The sequence below is a fragment of the Salvia hispanica genome, chromosome 2, assembly GCF_023119035.1.
Source record: "Salvia hispanica cultivar TCC Black 2014 chromosome 2, UniMelb_Shisp_WGS_1.0, whole genome shotgun sequence".
NCBI lineage: Eukaryota > Viridiplantae > Streptophyta > Magnoliopsida > Lamiales > Lamiaceae > Salvia > Salvia hispanica.
In genome coordinates this window covers 20,878,201-20,904,115 of record NC_062966.1, presented here as the reverse complement: position 1 = coordinate 20,904,115, position 25,915 = coordinate 20,878,201, and the positions used below count along the sequence as shown (strand labels likewise).

The following is a 25,915-nucleotide window of genomic DNA, read 5'->3' as shown; positions in this document are numbered from 1 at the left end:
TCCCCACCACTACCACCACTGCTACCACCCGCGTTACTCATCGCTCGATGTTGCTCTTGTACAGAAATGTAGAGAGAGAGAAAATTCGTTAAAACAAGTGGTGCAAAGGAAAATGAAACTAAAATCGCGTATATATAGTGTTTCAAAAAATTTCAAAAAACAAAAAACAAAAAATAGCGCTGGCCGATCGCGAGCCTGCAATGGCGGCCAGCGCTCGCAAATCGGCGTGCGCTCGCCTATTTTCTCGCCGAAAAGGCGCTGGCCGATTCCAATGGTTCGACTAGCCGACCGGCTAGCGACGCGAATCGGCTAGCCGGTGCGCTAGCCGCCATTGTGGATGCTCTAAATACTTATAAAAAGTATAGTGATAAACAAACATATAGTATTAATTAAAAGTCCTATTAGATAGCTAATTATTTTAAATCGCTAACCGTTAATAAGCACGAAAGTATTTGTATATCTATAAAATCCCTTCGTATTGATATTAATAATTAGTAATTAGCAAATAGTTAGCAATTGATCATATCCCTATTAATATATTATATATATAATGAATTTTTTTTGATATTTTACATTGAAAATTAATTTATAAATATCAATTAATTTAAAATAAATCACGTGCTCCCTCCGGCCACAAAAAATAGTGTCATTTGTGGATACACGGGTTTTAGTGAAAAAGATAAAGTAAATGAGAATGAGAAAAAATATGTAAAGAAAGAGAGATGTGTAGACAAAATAAGTAAGTATGAGAGAGAAGAGAAAAAGTTGATAAAGTATAAGAGATAAACTTTTCATTTTCAGAAGTGTTATTTTTTTTGGATATTCCAATGGCAAAATGAGACAATTTTTCATGGACGGAGGAAGTACTAAAGTCGACAACAATTTAGAAAAATATTCAAATTTAAAAAAAAAAGTTCTTTTATTGAATATATACAATAACTTTTAAATTATAGTATGAGAATTTGTTATAAATTTCCCATATCATTTATTTTTATTATTATTATAGATAATATAACTAATTATAAAATTAGTTTGTAATTTAATTTTAATTAAATTCAAAATTTATGAGAAAAAAATGTTAAGTCTGCGCCTTCACTCGTGGATTAGAAGATGGTGCCCAAGGTTTGCGATCTCACTCACTTCATCATTGGAAGATTTGAGAAATATCAGAGGTTGGAATGGAGGTTTAAAAGTGGAGTAGCAAGTACTGTATGTTTCTTGGTGAAGCTTGTGGATAGAGTTTTCTCTCTCTTCTTTTTTTAGCTGCGTCATTGGAGTGTTGTTGCTTGGTTGTTGTCGTGTTTGATTTTTTTTTTTTTGGTTTTGTAGGCCTTCTTTTGTAATTGTTACTTTGTTGTGTTTGTTAGTACGTTGGATCTTTGCACGTCATTTTTGGTTTTAAGCCTTTTTAAATGCAATAAAAAAATTATATATATATATAGGATTTATGTTATCTGTCATTATTAAATGGAGTATATATCTAATAAGAAACATTCTTAATGTTTAGTATATTAATTGTCAATTAGTAGTAATACAAAATGTTTATTAGTTATGTAGCGGTTTTAAACGTGCTCGTAGAGAGTCTATATATACATACTTTTTTTAATGGTAATGCAATCGGCATGCCAATTTTTTGGTGGCCGAATAAATAAGTTTTTTTTTTTTTTGCAAAATAAATGATGTTTTTTATGTATTTATTAGAAATTAACCTCAAGTTATTATTTTGCAAAATAAATAATCTTTTTCTATGTATTTATTAGAAATTAACCTCAATATCTATAAAAAGAATTCCATCTTTAAATACGACGTCACCAATTGCATGTAAGTTAGAACACAATTGTCTTTATTCCCGCCTTTCAATTTTCTCAACTTTTCAACTATATGTCAATTACTTTATTATTAAATAAATGCATCCCCTAAATCATGACCAAATTTATAACATCTCTAATATTGACTTCTCCCCTCCCCATTCTATAAAACAAACACAATTTCACCCAACCACAAAAGAAGTGTATATCATCCCCGTCCCCACCTAAAAAAAGACATCAAAAAGAAGAAGAAGAAATAAAGTTTCAAGCATGGAAGATGGTTTCTTCTATTCCTTTTTGTACTTTATAGTTTCATCATTTTTTCTGATTTTCTTGATGAAAGTTGTGGTTCATGATTTTTGGTGGATACCCACAAGAATTGAGAATCATTTCATGCAACAAGGGATTAATAGCCCAAGATACGAGTATTTCTTGGGCAATTTGAGAGAGATTTCCATCTTAAGTTTGAAGGCTTCTTCTGAATCCATGCCTCTCTCTCATGACATTTTCCCTAGAGCTCTCTCTTTCATTCATCTTTGGAAGAAGATATATGGTATGTATTCATTCTTTTTTTCTTTTGTTTGATTGTTCGTTCTGCTGGTTGTGTGTTTTTCCGCAAGTCTGGTGTTGCTGGTCATTTGTTTAGCCCTAGTTATATCTAGTTGACCTTTTGTCTTTCATAATAAGTGATTTTTTTTAGTTTGTTTTACTGGTTTGTGTGTTTTTTTTGCGAGATTTGTATTATTTATGAGTTGGTCTTTTAGTTAGGCTTCATTATGTTTAGTTGACTTTTTGCTATCTTTTGGTGTATGAGGCGTAGTCTTTTGTCTTGTTTGGACTCTTGCTCGTTTAAGTAGGTTAATTTTTTTTAAAATTTGATTATAAATTGTATAATTTCAATTTTAGTAGCTTTGCTTTCTATATATTCGCACGCCCCACCTATAAATAACACATTCCTAAACCGAAACACAATATTCATTATAGTACATAGTATATTTGATTCTGATTTCTTGGATTGTTACATTTCTCAAGAAATCTCTTTTACTAGATTTATACTATAAATCTTTGTTATATATAAACTTGTGATAAAATTGTGTAATGGTTACAATTTTTATTCAATGATTCTGTCTGTATTATCCATTAATGGTAGCCGACTTAATTAGTATTTTTCGGTTAGAAATAAAATCATTCTTATCTGCATGATGTAATATCATCAATAATTAATGTCAACGCGATGCGACTTTTTCTGGCCAATTCACTTAACGTTACGTAGTAGTGACACAAAATTAATCAACAAATATATTAATTGCTGAATTATATTTGTCAAAACCCTTATTTAATTTTCGGCTTTCTTCATAATTAATCACATATTTTTTCAGGTAAAATGTTTCTGATATGGTTCGGACCCACTCCTCGTCTCACAATATCTGATCCTTCCATAATTAAAGAAATATTTTTCTCAAAATCACAATATTTTGAGAAATATGATCCACCATTGCAAGTTAAAAGAATTGAAGGTGATGGTTTGTTGAATCTCAAAGGAGACAAATGGGCTCATCACAGAAGGATTATGCAGCCCTTTTTTCGCATGGAAAATCTCAAGGTGTTTATTCTAATTACTACTCCCTATTTTCTATTGCATTACCATTAAATAACCCCTTTTTTGTACTTAATTATTTGTAGCTAATTGCCCCAATAATGGCTAAAACCATGGAGGAAGCATTGGTGAAATTGTCTGAAAACATGAACAAAATTGGAAGTTTGGAAATTGAGATTGAAGTATCAGTTTGGTTCCAAAATTTGTTGGAAGACGTAATTACCAAAATAACGTTTGGGAGGAACTATGAAGAAGGATTAGTAATTTCTAAACTCCAAGCACACCAAACAGCCCATGCCACTGAAGCTTATCAAAATGCTTTCATCCCTGGTTATAGGTATGTATTTTTATTGCAATTGATGTTACATGTCATACTACTATATTCTTGACATATTTAAAATTAAATGCCTACATGATTCTACTTACATTACAAACATAATATGCCAATAATTGTCTAGAATATGGAATTGTTGAATTTTGACCAGAAATCATCAGAAAGTGAATTTAATTAGTAATTTAATTGAGCTCACACATAACCTAAGTATCAGTTACACAATTTCTGATGTACAAAATATTAAGCAAAACAACTGGTATGATAAATTATTTGTTTAATTTTTATATTGATTTTAAATAATTTTAATCTTTCCCATTAATCAACATTTAAGGTTCTTGCCAACATCAGCAAGTAGAGTTTCTCGGCGAATATCAAAAGAAATTAGGAATTATTTGCTGAAACTCATCGATCGCCGAAGAAGAAGCGATGATCGGAGCAACGACGAGGGGTCAAATGAACGGCAGCCAACCGATTTATTGGAGGTGATGATGAACGCCGCCGGCAAATCACCTCGCCGGAATGACCCAACCGCCGTTACCGACGATGACGTCGTAGAGGAGTGCAAAACGATATTCTTCGCTGGCACGCACACCACGTCGGCCATGCTGACGTGGACGGCGGTGCTCTTGGCCATGCACAGCAATTGGCAGGATGAGGCACGTGACGAGATTTTCAGGGTGTGTGATGCCCCTCCTACTAAAGATGATCTTGCAAACCTCAAATTGGTATGGCATAATAACCTCATAATTACTTTAATTTTTCTTTAATCACTAACTATATTGGTATAATTTGTATGCAGTTGGGAATGATCATAAATGAGTCAGTGAGATTATACCCACCTGTTGTTGCAATGATCAGACGGGCTAAAGAAGATGTTTACTTGAGCGGAATCCACATTCCAAAGGATACTGAGATTCTTATCCCAACCATAGCCGTTCATCACGATTCGACGCTATGGGGTGACGATGTACAAGATTTTAACCCAAGGAGATTTGCTCAAGGTATGAGCCAAGCCGGGGGGCACCCGTTGGCTTACCTCCCTTTCGGGTCGGGTGGTCGGCGTTGCATTGGCCAAAACCTGGCCATTCTAGAGGCCAAGTTAGCTATTGCAATGATTCTTCAGCGTTTCTCTCTTAAGCTGGGGCCCATGTATCAGCACACCCCTTCGGTGGTGACGCTACTCCATCCACAACATGGTGCACCTATTGTGTTTACAAAGTTATCGAAATAGGTTAATTGGATTGAATTATATTTAGTAGTAATATGATATTCGTCAAATAAAAAACTATAAATTTTGTTAACCTTCTAATTTTCAAACCCGAAAATAATTTGATTTGCTCCTCCTTTGATTTGTTGTATACTTGTATTGGTAATCTCATGTCAATGTTTTAGTAAAATTTAATACTACGTTAACATTTAGAGAGAACGAACATGCCACGGTATATATGTTTCTTGAAAACTAATTGCTTATGTAAAATGATGACTTTTTTTAATGCTATATCGATCGATACTAGAATACGTACATTGTTTATTTAGAGTAAAGTATTCCACATGTTATGTTATTGGTGAAATAAAGATTCAAATCACTTGGTCTCAATCCGTAAACCTGTCTCGCATGCTTCATTTTTTTAAATTACTTTATTTTGGTTTAATATGGTTAAAGCTACTTTTCAACCTCCATATATTTTTTATAATAAGGTCATATCATGAACAATCATTTAAAACTAATCAAATAATAATAGTGATTTTATGTACCTAATGAACTTCCTTAATTAACACATAATTATAATTTAACGACTTCGCTAAATAAAGAATCCGACGGCCCAATTGAAAAACACGTAGCAAAACATAAATAAAAATTCCCATTTTATTTTCCATTTCGATTAAAAAGCCGAAAAAGAAAAAGAAAAAGAAAAAGAAAATAGTATTCTCTCTCTACAGTTGCTAAACAAAGCTACCCTACTCGGCCAAAGTGCCATCTCCATCCCATTCGATTCTACTGTCGTCTCCCTTGGAGAAATCAGAGAGAGTGATTCGATCTTGTTGTTGTTGATCCAACGGCCGCCTTTCAATACCACATTCCAACCAGAATCATGTGGAGAAGGCTCGCGATTCAGCTACGATCGCTCGAACCAGGCCGATTCGCATCCAGGCCTGTCCGATGCGCCGCCGCGTCTTCGGCCGCTCCAAGGAATTTCCTCCGACCATCCGCCGCCTCCTATCGACATTTCTCTGCATCTGGTTGGTGCCTCCGCCTAACCCTAAATTTTTAATTTCATAGTACTTCTGTAGATTTAGATTGGTAGTACATATGAAATTCTATAGCTATGTAGATTTGGATTGGTACATATGAAATTTATAGCTCTGTCGATTTAGATTGGGGCATATGATTGTGATTCCGCGATTATTATGATATTCGATTTTTGGGTGATTAATTTTTCATAAATGAATAGGGAATGCTTCTGCATTGAGAGTGGAAGATGTTGTGCCCATCGCTACTGGTCACGAGCGAGAGGAGTTGGAAGCTGAGCTTCAAGTTAGTATTTTATCTCTGGCTACATGTTTTTGCTTTTAGCAATAACATATGGAGTAATAATTTTCTCACAATTTGTATTGAATCCTTTTTAATTAGGGAAAGGACATTCTCGAAATCAACCACCCCTCGGGTCCCTTTGGAACGAAGGTCAGCATTGTTTCGTATGAATTTCCTTTCAAATTCGTTTCATGTTCTATGTTGGAATTATTTTTCCTTAGCTATCAGAATTCAGAACTAGTATGATATTGTAGCTATTATCTTTTGAGATTCTGTCTCTCTAGTATAGAATTGATTGCTTGTGTATGCTCAATTACACACTCAATTGTCTTCTTAAAGAATGTCTATTATGTTTCATGCCTTACTGTGAAATGCGCCTAACAGAGAGTCGGTATATCTACTTTTTCCTTTCCTGCAGGAAGCCCCTGCCGTGATTAAGTCTTATTACGGCAAAAGAATTGTGGGATGCCCTGGTGGCGAAGGCGGTAAGTCTTTGTTATGTGTTTTCACCTTTTGTTTTGTTTACCTCTGTTTTTGGATAGTGATAATCTATTCTGTGCCCAAAACTCTACAGAGGATGAGCATGATGTTGTTTGGTTTTGGCTAGAGAAGGGCAAGCCGCATGAATGCCCAGTATGCTCACAGTATTTTACGGTAAGTCTGGTTAGCTTCACCAAATAATGTTTATTTGTTAAAGATGCTAAATTGTTTTGGTGTCTTTTTTAATGTCATAACACCTGATTCAAGAAAGCTTGACAGATCAGTAATAACTACATATGGTCAACCGTCCATATTGCGATTCTAAGATTATTCACATTTCTATAACCATGTTGATACTTCTTACATAGAAATTGCTAAATGTAAGTTCTAACTTGTCTGGATAGACAAATTAGAGGAAAATTTTGAAATCACAAATATGTCTTTGCTTCAATTGCTTTACACTGGAACAAGATGCAAATGATTGGGTGGAAATGACTAATGAGGGATAGTCAGCTGGTACCTGTTTTTTTTATGTATATAAATTACATATTGTCTAGTCTTTAGATGATTCTAGATGCATGGTTGACAACATCAACTTACCTAAGCTTTACACATCTTTGGACATCTTTTGGATTGTATTTTTTCTTTGTTCATGGCTTAAATTCATCATGTTTTACAGTAAAATTTTATTGAACCAAATAAATTATAACGAAGAATTTTTTCTTGATTCATACTGTATTAAGAAATATGCTCATTTCTAGTGAAAGCCACTTGTTTAACTTAGTTTCTTTTGCATCTTCTTCTTGCCCATGATTCTTTGTTTGCTGCCAAGGTGTGGGATAGACTCGATGATAAACCTATTGCTTTGCTGTGTGTGTTTAGAGATTCAGTTTAGATTTAGCTCAGCTTATCTATAATCATGAACACCTGAATAATAGATAGGCTTTACTTCAACAAGTCAAGTCTTGTTATGTTAATTTGTATCACATTTAGCATCTGAACATCCATGTTCTAAATGCTTTGTTTCCATCAAAATGTTCACAAATTTTCCTTGTCCACAGTTGGAAGTGGTGGGCCCGGGTGGACCTCCTGATGGACATGGAGACGAAGATGATCACGATCACCACCACTGAAGATAGTCGGCATATTTGCTGCCAGAATAAGATCTGGTGACAGGATGAGGAGTTTTGTAATATTCTTCAGGTTTTGAAGCTCATTGGTTTTCGAAACGAACTGCTTTCACTATGGCCTTGTTGCTTTGGCAACAATTGAACCTATTTCTCCTCACCTTTTTTTTTGGGATATAAAACATGGGAAGGTGATCCATATAAATTATGGATTTCAAACCATTGAGGATACAATAATTGCTGACAACATTTAGTTCAATGTAGTTACATTTTGTTGTTCTGCTATTGTGCAGAACTTTCAGATGGATTGCAAAAATATTTTGGCAAATTTGTTTTTATTTCCTTTCCTAAATTGGTTTATTTTTTAAAATTCCATAGCTGGTTATGCTGCCTAGTCATATATGCGCTTTATGAAAGTAGTACTATAAATTCAATAGCGCATTTTGGCCTATATTTGAAGTGATGTTTTTATGCTCAGTAAATTAATTAAATATGATTGCTACTAAACAATGTTCTGAAAGTTGAATTTTGTTTTCTTAGGGATTGTGATTGAGTTACTTTGACAACAAGAAATTGATCATTGTAATATTGAATTGCATAATGGGATCATACAACTGGAATCGATTCAAAAGGGACAAGAGGTTAATTTATTCTTTGGTTGTATTATAAGGATAGATGGTTTAATGGAGAATTTATTTTGCTAATATCCCACTTAATCCTTATTAAACTATTTTCACTCTGTACCTACTTTCTTTTATATTCTCCACCTTTCATTAGTCGGTAAATATCGTTCAAATGCTGATCTTGTTATTGATGGGGTGATGAGTCTCTCTCTAGTATATTTTCTAAACTGAAAATAAATATTTGTCCTAAATTATGTGGATTCTACTTTGTGCTTTGGATGGTAGTGGGTAATAGTGGAGTTGACAATACTAAAATATAGCCCCCTAAAACGAGTGAGAAATTTGCTAGCAAAAAGCCTATGGCATGCCTCTCTGTGGATAGATATTTCTAAATAAATAGTACTATGTATAAAATATCTCTGTACACCTCTTTGTATACTTGTGATTTGTGAATAGTTCCAAGGAAAACAATACTCCTACAAGAATAGGTTATCATTGAAAACATAAACTAGCTTTTCATATAAAGACGTAGACATTGTGAAGTATCATTTCATTAAACTAGTTTTCAACATCTATTCTTAATGCCTAGGCCTAGCATAAATTAGCTTTGTCCCTTGCAAATATTCTTTCTCAATGACCTAACCAGATTGTGTATCCCAATTTTTTCCATTTAAAAGTTGATATTTTACTTCAATTTCCAATAATATCATTATAAGCAAGAATACTCGTTGAAATTAGTATCAAATACATTCATATATATATATTCAATGATTGTATCATGAAGATGCTACACTATCAACAATAGAGAGGTGTCCTGTTGATTTTGGAGACAAGTTGTCATGCACTGAAATCCAATATTTGGAGATTTCCTATCAACAGAACCAAATACAAAACTTGTACACCTATTGTCCTTGAAGAATACAAAATCTATAATGAATATTTAGACAAAATATGCCAAGTGAAAAGTGGCAAACAAGGGAGAATGAAAAGTTGGTTTGGAAATGAAAAGTTTTCAAGCTTTTTTCTATTACTTCCCAGTTTTCATTACAGCCATTGAAATGTACTAGCTAGCCTAACCAACAATCTTTACTTAGATTATGTACCTCAAAATTCCATATTCTTTTGCATGTTGTATTTAAAAAACCAATCTTATTTAGGAAAACAGCAGACACCCCTACAATTTTTATTTGCATCTGTTGATAGCTTGGACAGTTAAACATGACATTCAAGAAAATGGGCATCCATCAGTCATCAAAAATATATAAACAAATGATCATAGAGATATGTGTTTTATCTTCTTGCCACAAATTGAATTATTCCTTTGTTGTTTAGAGTAAAATTCTTGAAGTTGTATACAAGTAATAGTAGTAGTAGATCTGCTTTATATCAAGCCACTGCCAAGAAGCACAGATTCTTTTCAAATGTGCACATCTACAACCCTCCCTCCAAACCTAATTACTCTTAAGATTTTTCTATTACAAACTCTTATACAAACAACATGCCACATGTATATATGTGACAGTAAGATGAACTTGAACTACTATTTGTAACAGAGGAAGTAGAGTATTGTATGTTATTAAAATCTGCTATTTTTCTTTTTAGCTTTTGTTGTTTTGATTAATTAACTCATTGCTCTTTGCTGCTTAAAGATTCCATTCATTTGGTCCTTGTCCTTACCACTCATAGGCTTAGATACCTCCCCCCTACCCTACCCTACTCCCTCTATTTTTGAGATTTTAGGCAATGTGCAGAGCTGGTTCACACATACATTTCAATTTCATTTTCCACCACTTTTTGAGTGTATAAATAGGGGTGTGGTTCCTCAACTTCATTACATATCACAAGGGAATTCTTCAACTATTGAGAACTTAAGTTTCATAGCCGAAATGAGCTTCTCAAATTCATCAACAGGCTCTGGTTAGTGCAAATTTTCCACCATTTTATATTTCATTTCATGTCTGCATTTTGTGTTATCTCATCACAATGAACTGTTTTGGCTCAAATTTGTTGTGCAAATTCAGGTAGAAGAACATTTGAATTTGGAGGTACATATGTGGTTAAGCCAAGAGGAAAACACCAGGCCACGATAGTTTGGCTCCATGGTCTCGGTGACAACGGGTCCAGGTAAAGATTAAAAATTAGACCACCTTACATTATATAAAGGAAACAACATATTGCCATTTCTTTGTGATGTCTTCATAGACATAGGATATGAGAGAAAGGGAAATGTATTTTTTTCATATTTCTTGTCTGAAAATTGGAATATGCATTATCTAAAAGTTGTTTTTGGGTGGGTTTTTTCATAACAAAAGCACAATTCACAAAAGCCTCATGCATGCACCATTTCATCCTATCTACACTATTTGGTTGTACACAAAAAATTTAAGCCTCTTGCTACTCATTTTCATTATGTATCTCTTTTTGCAGCTGGTCACAACTCTTGGAAAGCCTCCCTCTTCCTAATGTAAGCACATAATCATTGTATCTCTTCTAAGGCTTTATGTTTCTTACCAAACATTGTCCTAACTTTTAAATTTTGAACTTTATGATGAAGATAAAATGGATATGCCCCACTGCTCCAACTCGCCCCGTTACTTTACTAGGTGGATTTCCTTGCACAGCATGTAAGGGCAAAAAACAGATCAAATTAATCAATTTTATATCATATTATGCAGCTTAAACTGACAATCTAGCATGGTTTATGGTGTGTCAGGGTTCGATATGGGAGAGCTGTCTGAAGAAAGTTCGGATGACTTGGAAGGCTTAGATGCCTCAGCAGCACACGTAGCTAACTTGCTCTCAACTGAGCCTGCTGGCAGTAAGAGTCTCTACTAATCTAGTTTTCTTCATGTGATTTTGACATCCAAAAACGCGTGTTTTGAGATGATCTTTGCCTTGTTATGTCTGTTTGCAGTCAAGCTTGGTGTTGGAGGCTTTAGCATGGGAGCTGCAACAGCTCTCTACTCTGCAACTTGCTTTGCTCGTGGCACATATGAGAACGGCCGCGCTTACCCTATCACTTTGAGGGCCGTTCTCGGCCTCAGTGGTTGGCTTCCCGGAGCTAGGTTTGGTTTCTATGATCAAGAAAGAAATGACTCAATAAGATTTCTACCTTGTCCAAACTATTTGTATGTGTTACTAAAATGTTGACCATTTTGCCCTTGCAGGAGCATGGCTAGCAAGATTGATAGATCGGGCGAGGCAGCTAGGCGAGCTGCCTCTCTCCCGATCTTCCTATCTCACGGACTTTGTACATAAGTCTACTTTATCTTTTTCTTCCAAAATCATTTTATCAAGAAAAAATTTTATTCACTAATTTGTTCTTTTGAATAGGTGATGAAGTTGTTCCTCACAAACATGGCGACATATCATACCAATCTCTTCGCATGTCCGGTTTTCGAAATCTATCTTACAAGACATATGAAGGGTACTTCTAAATTTATTACTACTATATTTTTCATAAAAATAGAAGTAATGATATCTCTCAAGGGCTTTTGAGTCATTTTGCTCGTCTTGATGTTGTAGGATTGGACACTATACTGTGCCTAGAGAGATGGAAGATGTTAGCAACTGGCTAAATATGGCCATGAGGTTTTAGGATTTAGGGTGCTATTGGTTTGTGAGGGTTACTCGATTCGACTTGACTTCACTCGACTCGACTCAACTCTAACTCATTAAAATTGGGAAAATAAAAGGATAGTGCTGTAGATTTGTAGCAAGAGATGTGGCTTGCAAATGTGCAATGTAATTAGTGGTTTATCTTCTACTATATGCTTTTATTGGCTTTGATATGAGTATTTGGGTACACAATAATATTAAAGATTTTCTCAAAAAATATTCGGTTCTTACTTTATTAGTATTTGAATACAATTATTAAAAGTTAGATATAAATTTCGTTTTGATAAAATTAATAAAGCAACTAAAATTCATAATAGATTCAACCATGTGTACAATGTTTATCAACATAATTATTATGGGAAATTTACAGTTTTTTTCTTACTTCCTTAATTTTTCTCCACTCTCCATTCAACTCACCCCGTCCCAAGTATAAACACCAATAACAAAGCCACAATTTGATCGAGAAAAATCTCCATCTCCACTCCACTCCACTCCCTTCCACGAAATAACTCAAATAATTTAGATTTATATTTGATGTTAGGACTGGACACGACGTCCCGCCAGTTTCTATCTTTTAGGTTGTTCACGAAAGGACGTCGAACATCTAGCCAAATTGTTTTCTTTGCCGATTAAAGGAGTATTGGACGTTTTCTAGATGATCAAGAAAAGGTTCGATTTTACGTTTGGTATTTAGAATAGCAAAATGTTAAAGAATTAACGTTAAATCAACGAAGTACTCCCTTCATCCGCGAATAAGAGTCTCATTTATTTCCGACACGAGTTTTAAGAAATGTTAAGAAAAGTGGGTGAAAGAAAGTTAGTGGAATATGAGTCTCACTTATATATATTAATTTTAAATGATATGTGAGTGAATTGAGTTAGTGGAATGTGAGACTTCTTTGTCACTTAGAGTAATTATGAATCGAAACTCCTATTTGCGGACGACCAAAATAAAAAAAAACATGACTCCTATTTGCAAACGGAGAGAGTATAAAGCAAGATGAATTAAAAATATATTTGAGCTTTATCTATTATTTAAATGGTCACTATACAATTGCATTTGGACTTTTGCAATACCTAGTAAATTTTATTAGCACCAATAGTATCTTGACAACGAGGGTGATCGCATTTTTAGTCCTTTTGGATATTTTTAGGACATTTCTACCCTTTTTAAAAAAATTTAAAATCTAAGGCTATTTATGTCCATTTAATAAACTAGTTTCTTGAAAAAAAATTTATTAATAAAAAACTGAATCGTTTAGAAAATCCTAGGGACCCAAAAGAAACTAAAACAAAACTTATAAAATTAAAATTAAACTCGAATAAACAGTAAGTCTTTTGTCCTGTAAACGATGTCAGATGGTCAGAAACTATTGCACATCATCGCAGTCGTGTCGATTCGCAAGCATCGTGCAAATTTCAAGTCATTCAACACACAATGTTTTTGGCTCGTTTTCGCCAGTCATCGTCAAAAACTAGGGACACACATTGTATCTTCAAGTTGGATATTAGTTAAGTTATGTTTGTAAGAAATGGCTGTCTATGGAGATTTAGTTTCTATTATGTAAATTATTGATCAACTTCAAACACATCCACACCCTCTTATTTCCATCTGCCAAAAACAGCTTGAATATCTCATTAAACTAATTGTTTCCCTTCAAAAATTTCTGGAAAGCTATTCTCCCCACCGTGGCTATACTAAAGCAGATGTTGGGTGAGTCGCATTCCAGAAGCAGCTTACGATGCTGAAGATGTGATTGAGTCCTATATCGTTAATCAAATTCATGTTCGATCAAGAGATGGAGTAGAAACCATACTCCATTCAATTTTATCAAGGTCTTTTACAATTTATAACAAACAATAAAATTGTTTATTACTTGTTAAATACCGGTCTGCATAAGTCTCAGCTTGATTCGCACGCACCGTGCGACTTTCAAGTCATTCTGATATATAACGTTTTGATGATCATTGGAGGAGAACCCCATCTCCAAATTTTCCAGATTGTTGGAATGGGTGGGATAGGCAATACTACTCTCGCTAGAAATAACTATGTAAGTCCACTCGTCCACCATCATTTTGTTGTTTGTGCATATAGTCAGTGACGGATCTACATAGGCACCGAACCCCTATTTCCCCTTATACCGCCGCTCTCCGACCGGCCTCCGCCCCAGAACGAGCCTTGCACACCAACCGTCCATACTCAGGGAGTTCCACTGTAAGCGCCGCTGATTCTGCAAAATTGAATTAGGTTGGAGAACAAAAGACTCGGGCTTATTAATCTTGGGCCATATATTTATTTGTTGGACTGCTTTTACATTCAGATTATAAAAAACTGATCATGTTTTTTACATAATTACCCCAAATCAGTTTTCACTCGATAAGACTTGCAGCCGCGCCGTCACCAATAATTTAGGTAAGAATTTGATGGGTATGAATATATTAATAATTTATCAACTAAAATAATCTTATTTGAATCAATAGTGCAATACGTCCCATGCTTTTTATAAAAATTTTGGCCCCAACACCTCTTGTAGAACTAGAATTTGTGCAAAATTATATGTATTAGTGCGAGTATTAGAATATTAATAACTAAATTTATTAGTATGTGAATATATATTTCATCTTCCTTTTTATGTCACATTAAAAATAAAATATTTTTCTTTTTGAATTATTCCAACAAAAAAGAAATCTTTTTTATGATAGAAACAACACTTTTTCTACTTTTCATCTCTCTTACTTTACTCTTTCTTTGTTAATTCACAAAACAATACTACAAAAATTCATATGTCAAAAACCAAATATTTTAATTTAATGGGCCAGAGGGAGTATTATCTAAGAATTTTACTCTTATTAATTATATTCAACTGCAAGTGCTCCAACTAATAGTATTAATTCAAAACCGAATTCAATTGTGAACCAACAAATAATTAATGTTGCAAGTGTTAAATCTAATGCGAAAAACATAAATAGTGACAAGGACTACGAGAACAGTTATCATCTTATGTGTCGTAAAAGTTATGCAGTCATTACATTTACAATTAAATATTTTAATATTAATAATAGTATAGAGTAATTGTTTTTAATATTTTCAGCCCCGGCTTGTTTGATTTTCTGGATCCGTCACTGCATATAGTCTACAATTTCTCAAGAGTATATTGCACGAGCAATTCTTATATAAGATCTTGTTCAAGTAGGCAAGGGGAAGATATATGATTTGAGTAAAGATGAATTAGGATTACAGTAATATTTGATAGGAATGAGGTATATTATTGTGATGGAAGATGATACGTGGGATATTAAAGTATGGGATGGGGTTAGGAGATTCTTCCCCGATAATAGAGATGGCAGTAGAATAGTGGTGACTATAATACTATTGAACTTAACATCTCTATTTAACTATTTGAGTGGTCTTGATATGTAATTATTGGATGAGTATGCTAGTTGGAATCTATTTTCCAAGACCGTGTTCGGGGAAGAAAGTTGCCGTCTTGAGTTGGAAGCTTGGTAAAGGACTTCAATTGGCAATTGTTGTAATAGGTGGACTCTTATCAAATTCTGAACGAATAAGAGAAAGTTGAGAATTGTATAAAAAAGATTTAAAGTTCAATTGTGAATTTAGATGATAACAAAGATGCTTGCAAATATTATACCTGAGTTATAATAATCTGTCAGTGCACTTCAAATTATGTTTTCTCTGTAAGAGAAATCATGATGAAGACGGTTTGATTCGAATCTCTTACCTTATCAATTAATGGGAAGTGTTTGGAAAAGACTAGCAGAGTATATAGATGTACTTGTTGATAAAAATATGCCTATATATATAGTTGAAGAACGCAGACATTGTGGGAAGCTTAAATCATGCAAAATGCATGAAATGTTGAGTGATGTAGGTTTGAGAGAAGCTCGAAAATCGAAGTTTTTATGTATAGAGGAAAAACAGAGCATTCCAGAAGTCATTAATTCTCAACGTCGTATTGTAAGCTATGGAGTACTAGATGAATATCAAACTCCACTCCTTCAATCCTTGGAATTTGCATTCCTTATCATGTCTTTTATAGGGGCATGTCCAACGAGTTTATCAAATCATTTAATGTTAGTATGTCTTGAATCTGTATAGTTTGCCGCTGAGCACATAACTCTGTAATCTGAATAACATCTATTCTCTGTTTCCTTTATGTGGATGTAGTCAACACAACATCTGTGATTGATCCTATAGGAGAGCATAAGGCCAAAATAGTTTGGCTTCATGGTCTCGACGAAGACGGGTCCATGTAAAGATTAAAAGATTACATTATACATAGAGGGAAAAACAAATTATCATATCATAAATTAAAGATATGATACGAGGGAAAAGAAATATGTGGTCATATAAAATTGCAATATGCATTATCTAAATTTAAGTATTTTTTTTATGTGTATTTTCATAACAATACACAAAACCTCATGCATACATCTCATCTAATCTACACTAGTATTTGGTTGTACAAAAATCTATTTAATTTCCTTCTTAATTTTTCTTAGGTTAACACAACAAATCTTGCATGTGTTCTTCATCCACAAATGCATTCTGAACTCTAGCTCTAACACAAACCTTTGTTTCCTTTTTTTTTTTTTTTTTTTTTTTATTGGAAAAGAGTGAGCATTAGTAGTTTGACCATTCAATAATGCATTGTTTCTTTCTTGAAAGTAAACATAAGGTAAGTATATCTAATTTTGCAGTTGGAAATCAAACTTGCTACGACTCAATCTTCCTAATGTAAGCACATAACATAATACCGCTATTTGTTCTAAGGCTACATGTTCCCTGCCAAACATTTTCTATAAAAATTTAACTTTATGATGAAGAGAAAATGGATATGCCCAACAGTCTCTTAACTCGTCCGGTTTTCAATATATATTTTACCAGAATACCAGACATATGAAGGGTACTTCTAAATTTATCAAAATATATGTTCCTAAATACAAGTAATGATATCTTAAGGACTTTTGAGTCATTTTGCTCGTCTTCGTGTTGTAGGATCGGACACCTATCTTTCGCCTTACGATGAGAGTGCACATATCATATACTGGCTAAATACGGTTTTTCAGTTTTAGGATTTACGATTAGAGCATCCCCATCTGTGCTCTTAAATAAGAGTATGAAGGTGGACCCGAACCCACTTTTATTCTCTGTCCTTAGGCAAGAGCACAACACACATAGTCGTGCTCTTTCGCAAGGATAAACTTAAGGGTCCCACCATTCTATTATTCAATTTAAATACTTCAATTACTAAAAACATTTCTACATTATAAAAATATATTAAAAAATAAAAATTACATAATTAAAATCCTAAAAAATAAAAATTACATAATTAAAATCCTAAAAAATAAAAATACATAATTAAAATTCTAGAAAATAAAAAAATACATAATTAAAATCCTACAAATTAAAAACTACATAATTAAAGACTTAAAAATACCCCCGTGGAAGACTAGTCCTCTATCCCCAATGTTCTCTTGACACCCCGTATCAATGCCACATGTGTTGCAAGTTGGTTGGGAGTCATGTTAGGCTTATCGGTCGTATTGAGTTGACCCAAGAGGGTCCACAACGAGTTGGTCGGGGGTTGAGGTGGCACAAAGGGAGCGGGAGCGGGGGCTGATGGAGTCGTGACGCGACGGCGGTTGGTCGTCGCCTTCTTCCTTCCTTGCGGCCGGCGGAAACGGCTCAGGCCAGCGTCGGAGCTACCCAAGTTAGTTCCGGCAAGCTAGGTAGCCACATCATCGAGGCGCCGTAGGATAGGGCTACCGACCTTGACCGTTTGCTGGAAAAGGATGCTACTACGCCACCCCTACCTATACTTTTCATGATTGTGCGCCTCCTACCATGAGCTGAGGTACTTGAACGGTTTCAACTCCAAGGTTTGGTAGGTCGCCAAGGCGGCACTAATGATGTCGAGCTCACTCTTGCCGTTCCCCGCCGACCGCTCTTCCTGGAGGTAATATCCCTGGAACTTACCAATTCCGTCGTTGGCTCTGAAGATGGCATTGCGCACCATACAATCATTGCGATAGATGGTTCCCCCTGGCCGGGTTTCATTGTACAGCCGAGTGATGCGAAACCAAAACGTTTCCCGCTTTGGTTCGTGCCAACTTCCGGATCTTCAGAGACTGCCAAGTAGGCTTTGAACATCTGCATCATCTCATCCGGAGTGTACGGGGTGCGGGTACCACGAGTAGGAGGAGTAGGAGTAGAGCTCCCTCCCGATTCGGGTTCGGGTGCCCACCCGCCCATCGTGGGCATCTTGGTCGTCCACCGGGTAAGGCCGGAAGCCACCCAGAACTTGAGAACCTTGGGTTTGAGGAGGGGCCGAAAATTGCGTTTCCGGACTAGGAAATGGCTTGGAGCCTAACCAATCGTGGTTCTAACCGCGGGAGCCGGAGGGGTGATCGCCGGAGTCGGACATTGTGTAGTGTGGTGGGAATTTAGATGAGAGCATAAGAGAAAAAAGATGAGAAAATAGATGAGAATTGATGAGAAAAAAGATGAGAAAATTGATGATAGAATAGATGAGAATTGTGTAGTATGGTGGGATTTTTTTTGTGTTGAAGTGAGGGTATTTATAGATGATCAAAATGTGAATTTTGGGGAAAAAAATTTAAAAATAAATTAAAAGTGTGTAGAAAACGGATATAATTTATTGGGAAGTGGAAAAATATTTTTTTTATTTAAAAACATTTTTTTAATTAATTTTGATTATTTTTTTTTTAAAAAAAAAGAAAAAAATCAATTTGCCAACGGCATCAGGAGCTGCCACGTAAGGCTGCTCAGCGGCACGGACGTGCTCTTGTTTAAGAGCAGCGCCGTGCCGCTGGCACGAACAGACGGGCTGCATTGGCGGACGGCGGGGGTCCGTGCCGCTGGCACGGACGGACAACATCCCGCTGCGGATGCTCTTATGTAGTTCTCGACCCATTAAAATCATCATGTTGCTACATAGTCATTATTAATTTTCTATATAAATATTTATGTTTTAGATTACTACTATTTCTTTAATGTAATCTCCAAGTAGAGAGTAACTTACTAGTTATACCTTTGGAATATTCTAGTTCCCAGTTTGATGATAAATTATTCTAATAGTTTACTATTACTATTCAGTCCATTCCTCATACTCCTCTTTCATAAAATTCTACAAAATATTTCATCGAAATAATATAGGATTATAATTAATTGCTCTCTACTGCTTAAACACTCTGAGATACGTGGAAAAGGCCACGTTGAGGCCTGAGGCGTATGACCTCGGCCCAGCAATTTAATTTCAACATTTCCTCCATAAAATGTCAATAGAATTAATGTAATATTGTAATAGACTATATATTTATTTCTGCATAAATTTATTCGATTTAAGATCATAAATTAAAGATAACTGCAATATAACAATAGATGTATAAATATAATATCATAAAATATCAAAGAATTAATGTAATATTGTAATTTAATTTTTTGTTGTTCACTTGTTTAACTCTAGTTTTTATTTTTATTGCTTTCATGTTTACCACAAATTAACGTAATATTGTAATTTATCACATATTTATGTAATTAAGATCGTAAAATAATGATGATTGCAATCTAACAATAAATTTATTCACATAATATTATATCAATGATTTCCACCAGTATTTTTAGTAGTATGTATAAATAGGGGTGTGGTGCTTCACCTTCATTACATATCACAAGGGAATTCTTCAATTGTTGAGAAGTGAGTTAGATCTCCAAAATGGCAACAGCAGTGCTTGCCCCTACAGGAGAGCACAAGGCCACGATAGTTTGGCTTCACTGTTGCGGCGAAACTGGTGGAAGGTAAAGATTACATAGAAGGAACAGCATATTCTCATTTCTCTGTGTTATGTTCATAAAGGAAATAGTATGTATTCATATATATATAGTATATTTCTTGTCTGAAAATTGGAATATGCATTATCTAAAAGTTGTTTTAATTTACTTGGAAGAGAGTGATCATTCAATACATTGTTTCTTTCTTGAAAGTAAACACAAGGAAAGAAACTTGCTACTCTTTTTGATCATGCAAGTATATCTTATTTTGCAGCTGGCCATCAATTTTGGAACAACTCAATCTTCCTAATGTAAGTACATAATTAATTAACACTGCTAATTATATTAAGGTTTCATATTTCCTGCCAATTAAACTTTTCTAAATATAAATGAAGATAAAATGGATATGCCCAACTGCTCCACGTCGGCCCGTTACTGCGTATGGTGGACGTTCATTCAGATCATGTAAGGACGAAAAATCGATCAATTTTACATCAATCATATTATGCAACTTAAACTGAAAAATCAAGCATATGGTGTGTCAGGGTTTGATGTGGACTGTCTTTCTACTGAAGATACTCCACGCGACGACTTGGATGGCTTAGATGCCTCAGCAGCAGTCGTAGCTAACTTGCTCTCATCCGAGCCTCCTGGCAGTAAGAGTCTCTATTGATTAATGTAGCTACTTTCCAATACTCTTTTTGATTTGATTTGATTTGTTTGCAGTAAAACTTGGTGTTGGGGGCTTAGGCATGGGAGCTGCAGTAGCTCTCTACTCCGCTATTTGCTTAGCTCGCAGGCGATATAATAATGCCGCTGCTTACCCTAATATACGTTTGACAGCCGTTCTCGCCCTCAATGGCTGGCTTCCCCAAGCTAGGTTCGAATTTTAATTATGATCAAGATAGCAAACAATTTGGTTGTGTTAGTGTTACTAAAATAATTGTTGACCATTTTACCCCTGCAGCACCATGAGCAGCATCATTCCCTCATCGCGCAATCCAGCTGCCCATCTCCCGATCTTCCTAGCTCACGGACTTAGTACGTATCTCTATTCTTTCAAAATCATGCAAAACCAATTATTCACTAGTTAGTTTTTGGAACAGGTGATGAAATAGTTTATCCGAGCCATAGCCACACAGCCTGTCACGTTCTTACCTCGTCCGGTTTTCAAAACATAGCGTTCGACACATATGGATGGTACTTCTAAATTTATTACTCCTATGATATCTCTAAGGGCTTTTGAGTCATTTTGATGTTGCAGGGTCGGACACTTTCTTGGGGCTGATGAGAGGGAAGATATCAGAAACTGGCTAAATGCAGTTATGCAGTTCTAAGATTTATGGTTTATGCACTTCCTATTGTCATATCGTGATTATTAATTTCCTATTTAAATACTTAATTATGTTTTGGATTACAAGTATTTCTATTATACTCCTACAGTAGTAATTTCCAAGCAGCTGTACCTTTGGAATATTAATAGTTTCCAGTTTGATGATAAATCATTCTACTAGTCTACTACTACTATTCATCCCATTCCTCATATTTTACAAAATAATATTTTATCGAGATTATGCATGTAATAAGAATCTACAATAAGATGGCATGCATTCCTCATATTGAAATTTAAACAAAACATCGTATGCTCAAGTTGGATATTATGCTATGTTTGTGAGGAACTCTGGAAATATCGATCTTTATGGGAATCGCATCAACAAAAAAAATAAAAACGACCATAAATAAAAATAAATAAATAATTTCCAGAGTTAAAGAAAGCAAAAAATACAAAAATAAGTACATTCTTAATCTCCTCAACCATGACTTTCACTAGGCGTCTGGAAAACTCCTTGTACCAGACCTTACTCGAGGTGGAACTTCCCTCGACCTAGAATAACGCTGTTCGCTTTCCCTACCATAGCTTGATCTCCGACTTGAACTTCCACGATCGATTTCTCTGTGATACCTTGATCCCGATCTTGAAGCGTTTGAATTGCTTGCCCTTGAACTCGCAGGATCATCTGCCCTGCTATGACTCGATCTTGACCGTGAATTCGACAGACCTTCTTGCATTTGATAGCTTGGTCTTGAGCTTGAAACATTTGCATCATCTCCACTATGATTAGTTGGTCCGGACCCTGAACTTGGCGCAGCGTTTCCCAAATGAAGATTCAAGCTTGGACCAGATACAGTGGCCCACTGTGGCCCATCTCCTCCGCTTCTCGAGCTGCCATAATCGGTAATGTCAAGAACTCCGTTTCTTGAGCTGTCAGAATCCACCATGTCATCACCCGGGTAAACAACGAAGGGGCTAAAATATGGCACTGCGAGACCGTTTAACGTTGATAGATCGTCCTCAACATCGGATATACCACTCGGGAGGTCAAACAAGCTTCCTGTACTCCAGAGTTCGTCTTCCAGCAACTCATCCAAGGGAAACAATGTATCCCAGCCAGGCCATGTGTTTGAGTCGTATTCGATATCCGACTGGTATGCATGTGCATCCATGAAGTCCCCTTGTTGCTGCAGCGTGGTCCAGTTCGCCTGCCGATTGGGACTGGCCTCTGATGGGCGTCCACATGGGTGCTCGAGCCTAGCATGCTTCCTCAGCTCTGCATAGTTTCCACTGAAGCTACAAGTTTCTAAAGAACAATTTCTCGTCTTAGAGTTCAAGAATTTTCTCGCAAGGTATACAACATCCCAACCTGTGACTGCCCCTCGACAGAGGGGGCATACGAGATCAGATTGAAGTTCCTCCGATAAAGCATGTAAATTTGCTTTCCCAGATGTTGACTTCCTGAACTGATCGAAACAATTGGAGTGTCGGTAGCTCGTGTCACAGATAAAAGGACGACAACCTTTCTCATGGGAAGAACAGAGTAACAAGACAGCATTGTGGGGCTGCTCCATACAAATTGGGCATTGAACTTCATCCCATTCCTTTTCATCCCCGACAAGAGGCAAAGAGCTGTTGCTATTCTTGCTATCTGAAATCTTCGGGCTGCAAGAATAAGGGGAGACCATAGAATGGTCAAAAGACGAGGAACTCACCCTCCTATCTTTTGGCATTCTGAGAAATCTAAAAAACTACTATACAAATCTGTTCCTCTGCGCGCCGAAACTGCTTCCTATTCAATTCAAAGGTTTTTGCGTTCGTCAATAGTATTTTTTTTATGAACGGAAAGCACGAAAGGTCACTACATAACATATTTCTTCATCAATAGTCCGTGACCAATATGAAACTTATTAGATAACTTTGAATAAACGCATGAAACAATATAACCTCCATTAAACCCTAAACATCGAAGAAAATTCACCAAAATTTTAATTAGTACCATCGAGATCACTCAAAATCTATGACAAATTACCCCTTGATTTATTGAAAGCTCCACGCATTACAAAACAAAATCACAGAAAAAAAGATAATTAATCACCGAGATCCAACAAATTAAATCGGTTTTACCTTCAACAAAAGCAAACACCATATAAACCTCGGATTAAAAGCTGTTATGCTTCGAGCTTAAAAAATTCTCGTACGAACATTAAAGAGTATAAAAATGATGGAAAAAAGGATAGGCAAACCGTAGATAATTCACGGATTCTACTTCCAGAGAGAAAAAAAAAGGTAAAAAGAATCACCTTTAATATTAAAGCAATCATACAATTTACAGAAAATAATAAAATACAAGCAAATCAAGCATTTAAATCCATAAACCCTCCGTGATTAGCCTCCATCAACAATAACCCCGCCAAAATTCTGGATTTTATTTCCAAATCTCACAAATTTCACGCAATTAAACCAAACAAATTGCAGAAAATTCCATCCGACGCAGAAGCGCAACATATGAAGGAATACAACGTACCAGAGCCCGATCCGGCGCTGATTCAGGTAGGGATTTCGCCTGAGGAAGCGGCGAAGATTTCAGAACTGCAACAGCTGCTGGTTGAATTGGAGAAAATATGTTCAGGTAGAAGAAGAGCCTATTTATAGGAAACGTCTCCTCGAAATTACTGAAATGTCCTTCTTTTCCATTTTGTGGCGCGTCCTCATCGGTAATTCCGGTAACTAAGTCTGGAAAAATAATTATAAATAGCAGAAATCCAAATAAAAAATCACATTTATTTATTTATATTCTGTAATGTCCAATGTATTTGGATAATTGGATCTGTGACATAAGAATTTTACGATGCATCTTGACATGCCCACATCAGAAATTAATTGCATGTTAAATAATTATTTTGATAGTCTACAACATATAAAGCTTATGACTTTTAGGATTATTTGAATACATGATATTATAAGCATTAATTGTCATTGTACCAACTTTTTATTTGAAAGGGTTAATCCATCACATTTGGTAGAAAGTCTCTTCCTAATTTTCCTATCAGTTTAACACTACCAATTATGCCGAATAAAATAAGTAATTAATTGCGGAGCCCAATTAAACCAGTAAAATTAGGAGATAAATAATTTAACGTCCAAAATTTCTTTATACATCATTTTTTGTCAATTATTCTTTGAGACACCTTGTATTTGGGTTACCATAGTATTATTATATAGTATCTACCTACATTAACTGTGACATGAATTAAAGTATATTGTCTTGAGTTGACACAATATAATTATGGAGTATATAATTCAAGTAGATGGTTTTCTAGAAATATTAAATTCAAAGTCATATTAAGCATGTAAAAAGAACAGGTCTAGAAGATCAATTAGGTATTAATCATGAGAAGTCAAAGATAATTCCTTTAATTTACTTTTGGAGTCTAGTCGTGCTTGGCAAACTATGACATTTATATACCCCATAAATTAACAATTTTAACAACTAAAAAAAATCAAAAATACTTCTTAAATTTTTTGGTCGATTAATTTGATTTCCCAACACATGAAGTCTGGTTCCATTTCAATTCCATACATGCACTCAAAAACAAAACATGTTACTAATGTTCAATTAAAATTAAAAATGGTTCTTAAAAAAATTCAACAAAACAAACATAAAAGAAAGTGGTTTGAGATGTTTGCCCATGCCCTAGTTCTACGCATACCACTCCATGTGTTAAGTGATGCATATATTTAGGCACAAATTAATGAGTAAAGCAAAGGATAAGACATATTTTTAACTATAAATAAATTCTCCTCTAAATTGTGATTAATTAAGTTTGTAAGACATTCTTAATTTCCCTAGAAAACCCACAGAAATGGCTGGTCAAGCTCCCCACGACTCATTTTCAGGCCAAGCTCAGGTATTTTCTTTGTAATTATACATCAAATTGTTCCACAAACTCAAGTATTTTTTTTGTAATTATATATCAAATGCTACATTTATATCATCTATAATGATTTCATTGTAGATGAGAAGACCTAGCCTGCAAGATCAAGGTGAGAACCAGAATTTCCTTCAAGAGGTAAAAATTCTTACTATTATTAGTATTTCTTTTCCATTACTAAGAAGAATCGACGACCTAAACTTTTTCATATTTTGAATTAAAATAAAAGAGTGGAACACAAGCCAAGAACATGGCGCAAGGCGCGGCTGATGTGGGAAAAGGAGCCGTGCTCGGGGCAGCCAGCCTTGCCCGTGGCGTGGCCGCGGGTGCTGCCAATGCGGCAACGGGGGCAGCTGATGCTATCAGAAACACCTTCTCGGCCGCCCCTGAAAGCCATCACTACAGCAACGCTGCCTCGGATGCCTCAACTCATCCAAGTGCAAATCAATCGACTTACTCCAACAGGCCTGGCTATCCACACAACCCTAACTAAACCCATCTACACTTTTTTAGATGCAATATTTGAATTTTGTTTACAAATAAATTCTTGGTGTATATACCCAAGGTGGCTAGTGATGTATTTATTTGAAAAATAACTTAGGATTTTATTTGATTTGTAGGATGGCGATGATTTGATATCGTTCCCCTCATTCTATTTCAGTGATCATAATAAATGGAGTACTATTATTAGTAAAATATGCATTTAATCAGACT

At 35.3% G+C, this 25,915-nt stretch overlaps 6 protein-coding genes across 8 annotated transcripts; 5 read left to right on the top strand and 1 right to left on the bottom strand.

The window, feature by feature from the left end:
- Positions 1–1,985: 1,985 nt before the first annotated feature.
- Positions 1,986–5,099, top strand: LOC125207162 (cytochrome P450 734A1-like). Its single transcript, XM_048106388.1, has 5 exons — positions 1,986–2,361; positions 3,188–3,411; positions 3,492–3,742; positions 4,071–4,464; positions 4,539–5,099. Exons 1-5 carry the CDS (start codon positions 2,079–2,081, stop codon positions 4,968–4,970), a joined length of 1,584 nt encoding a protein of 527 aa, XP_047962345.1. The 5' UTR covers positions 1,986–2,078; the 3' UTR covers positions 4,971–5,099.
- Positions 5,100–5,649: 550 nt separating this feature from the next.
- LOC125207163 (putative cytochrome c oxidase subunit 5b-like) lies at positions 5,650–8,217 on the top strand. The gene is made up of 6 exons (XM_048106389.1): positions 5,650–5,980; positions 6,193–6,275; positions 6,372–6,422; positions 6,691–6,757; positions 6,847–6,926; positions 7,814–8,217. The coding sequence occupies exons 1-6, from the start codon at positions 5,833–5,835 to the stop codon at positions 7,883–7,885; spliced, it is 501 nt and encodes a 166-aa protein (XP_047962346.1). The 5' UTR covers positions 5,650–5,832; the 3' UTR covers positions 7,886–8,217.
- Positions 8,218–9,369: 1,152 nt separating this feature from the next.
- Positions 9,370–12,296, top strand: LOC125207451 (acyl-protein thioesterase 1 homolog 1-like). Its single transcript, XM_048106802.1, has 9 exons — positions 9,370–10,419; positions 10,524–10,626; positions 10,930–10,966; positions 11,057–11,126; positions 11,216–11,320; positions 11,417–11,567; positions 11,670–11,752; positions 11,836–11,929; positions 12,028–12,296. Exons 1-9 carry the CDS (start codon positions 10,389–10,391, stop codon positions 12,098–12,100), a joined length of 747 nt encoding a protein of 248 aa, XP_047962759.1. The 5' UTR covers positions 9,370–10,388; the 3' UTR covers positions 12,101–12,296.
- A 7,581-nt stretch (positions 12,297–19,877) lies between these two features.
- LOC125206453 (acyl-protein thioesterase 1-like) lies at positions 19,878–21,270 on the top strand. Its single transcript, XM_048105705.1, has 8 exons — positions 19,878–19,960; positions 20,208–20,244; positions 20,329–20,398; positions 20,479–20,589; positions 20,660–20,813; positions 20,901–20,974; positions 21,040–21,133; positions 21,198–21,270. Exons 1-8 carry the CDS (start codon positions 19,878–19,880, stop codon positions 21,268–21,270), a joined length of 696 nt encoding a protein of 231 aa, XP_047961662.1.
- Positions 21,271–21,679: 409 nt separating this feature from the next.
- LOC125203166 lies at positions 21,680–23,889 on the bottom strand. Of its 3 annotated transcripts, none has more exons than XM_048101466.1 (2): positions 23,794–23,889; positions 21,680–23,058 (listed from the first exon to the last, which is right to left on the bottom strand). In XM_048101466.1, the coding sequence occupies exon 2, from the start codon at positions 22,997–22,999 to the stop codon at positions 21,761–21,763; it is 1,239 nt and encodes a 412-aa protein (XP_047957423.1). In that variant the 5' UTR covers positions 23,000–23,058; positions 23,794–23,889; the 3' UTR covers positions 21,680–21,760. The 3 variants fall into 3 exon arrangements, with proteins under 3 accessions (XP_047957423.1, XP_047957425.1, XP_047957424.1); XM_048101468.1 differs by having other exon boundaries at positions 21,680–22,931; positions 23,794–23,874; XM_048101467.1 differs by lacking the exon at positions 23,794–23,889 and having other exon boundaries at positions 21,680–22,572; positions 22,636–23,055.
- Positions 23,890–25,066: 1,177 nt separating this feature from the next.
- Positions 25,067–25,897, top strand: LOC125208436. Its single transcript, XM_048108046.1, has 3 exons — positions 25,067–25,177; positions 25,286–25,339; positions 25,431–25,897. Exons 1-3 carry the CDS (start codon positions 25,133–25,135, stop codon positions 25,692–25,694), a joined length of 363 nt encoding a protein of 120 aa, XP_047964003.1. The 5' UTR covers positions 25,067–25,132; the 3' UTR covers positions 25,695–25,897.
- Positions 25,898–25,915: the final 18 nt, after the last annotated feature.

Coding starts and splice junctions, on each gene's coding strand:
- LOC125207162 (XM_048106388.1), top strand. CDS start 2,079: ATGGAAGATGGTTTCTTCTATTCCTTTTTGTACTTTATAGTTTCATCA. Junction 3,743..4,070: donor GCTTTCATCCCTGGTTATAG/GTATGTATTTTT, acceptor TCAACATTTAAG/GTTCTTGCCAACATCAGCAA. Junction 4,465..4,538: donor ATCTTGCAAACCTCAAATTG/GTATGGCATAAT, acceptor ATTTGTATGCAG/TTGGGAATGATCATAAATGA.
- LOC125207163 (XM_048106389.1), top strand. CDS start 5,833: ATGTGGAGAAGGCTCGCGATTCAGCTACGATCGCTCGAACCAGGCCGA. Junction 6,423..6,690: donor CGGGTCCCTTTGGAACGAAG/GTCAGCATTGTT, acceptor CCTTTCCTGCAG/GAAGCCCCTGCCGTGATTAA. Junction 6,927..7,813: donor TATGCTCACAGTATTTTACG/GTAAGTCTGGTT, acceptor CCTTGTCCACAG/TTGGAAGTGGTGGGCCCGGG.
- LOC125207451 (XM_048106802.1), top strand. CDS start 10,389: ATGAGCTTCTCAAATTCATCAACAGGCTCTG. Junction 11,127..11,215: donor TGGATTTCCTTGCACAGCAT/GTAAGGGCAAAA, acceptor ATGGTGTGTCAG/GGTTCGATATGGGAGAGCTG. Junction 11,930..12,027: donor TCTTACAAGACATATGAAGG/GTACTTCTAAAT, acceptor TTGATGTTGTAG/GATTGGACACTATACTGTGC.
- LOC125206453 (XM_048105705.1), top strand. CDS start 19,878: ATGGCAACAGCAGTGCTTGCCCCTACAGGAGAGCACAAGGCCACGATA. Junction 20,814..20,900: donor GGCTGGCTTCCCCAAGCTAG/GTTCGAATTTTA, acceptor TTACCCCTGCAG/CACCATGAGCAGCATCATTC. Junction 21,134..21,197: donor GCGTTCGACACATATGGATG/GTACTTCTAAAT, acceptor TTGATGTTGCAG/GGTCGGACACTTTCTTGGGG.
- LOC125203166 (XM_048101466.1), bottom strand. CDS start 22,999: ATGCCAAAAGATAGGAGGGTGAGTTCCTCGTCTTTTGACCATTCTATG.
- LOC125208436 (XM_048108046.1), top strand. CDS start 25,133: ATGGCTGGTCAAGCTCCCCACGACTCATTTTCAGGCCAAGCTCAG. Junction 25,178..25,285: donor CATTTTCAGGCCAAGCTCAG/GTATTTTCTTTG, acceptor ATTTCATTGTAG/ATGAGAAGACCTAGCCTGCA. Junction 25,340..25,430: donor ACCAGAATTTCCTTCAAGAG/GTAAAAATTCTT, acceptor TTAAAATAAAAG/AGTGGAACACAAGCCAAGAA.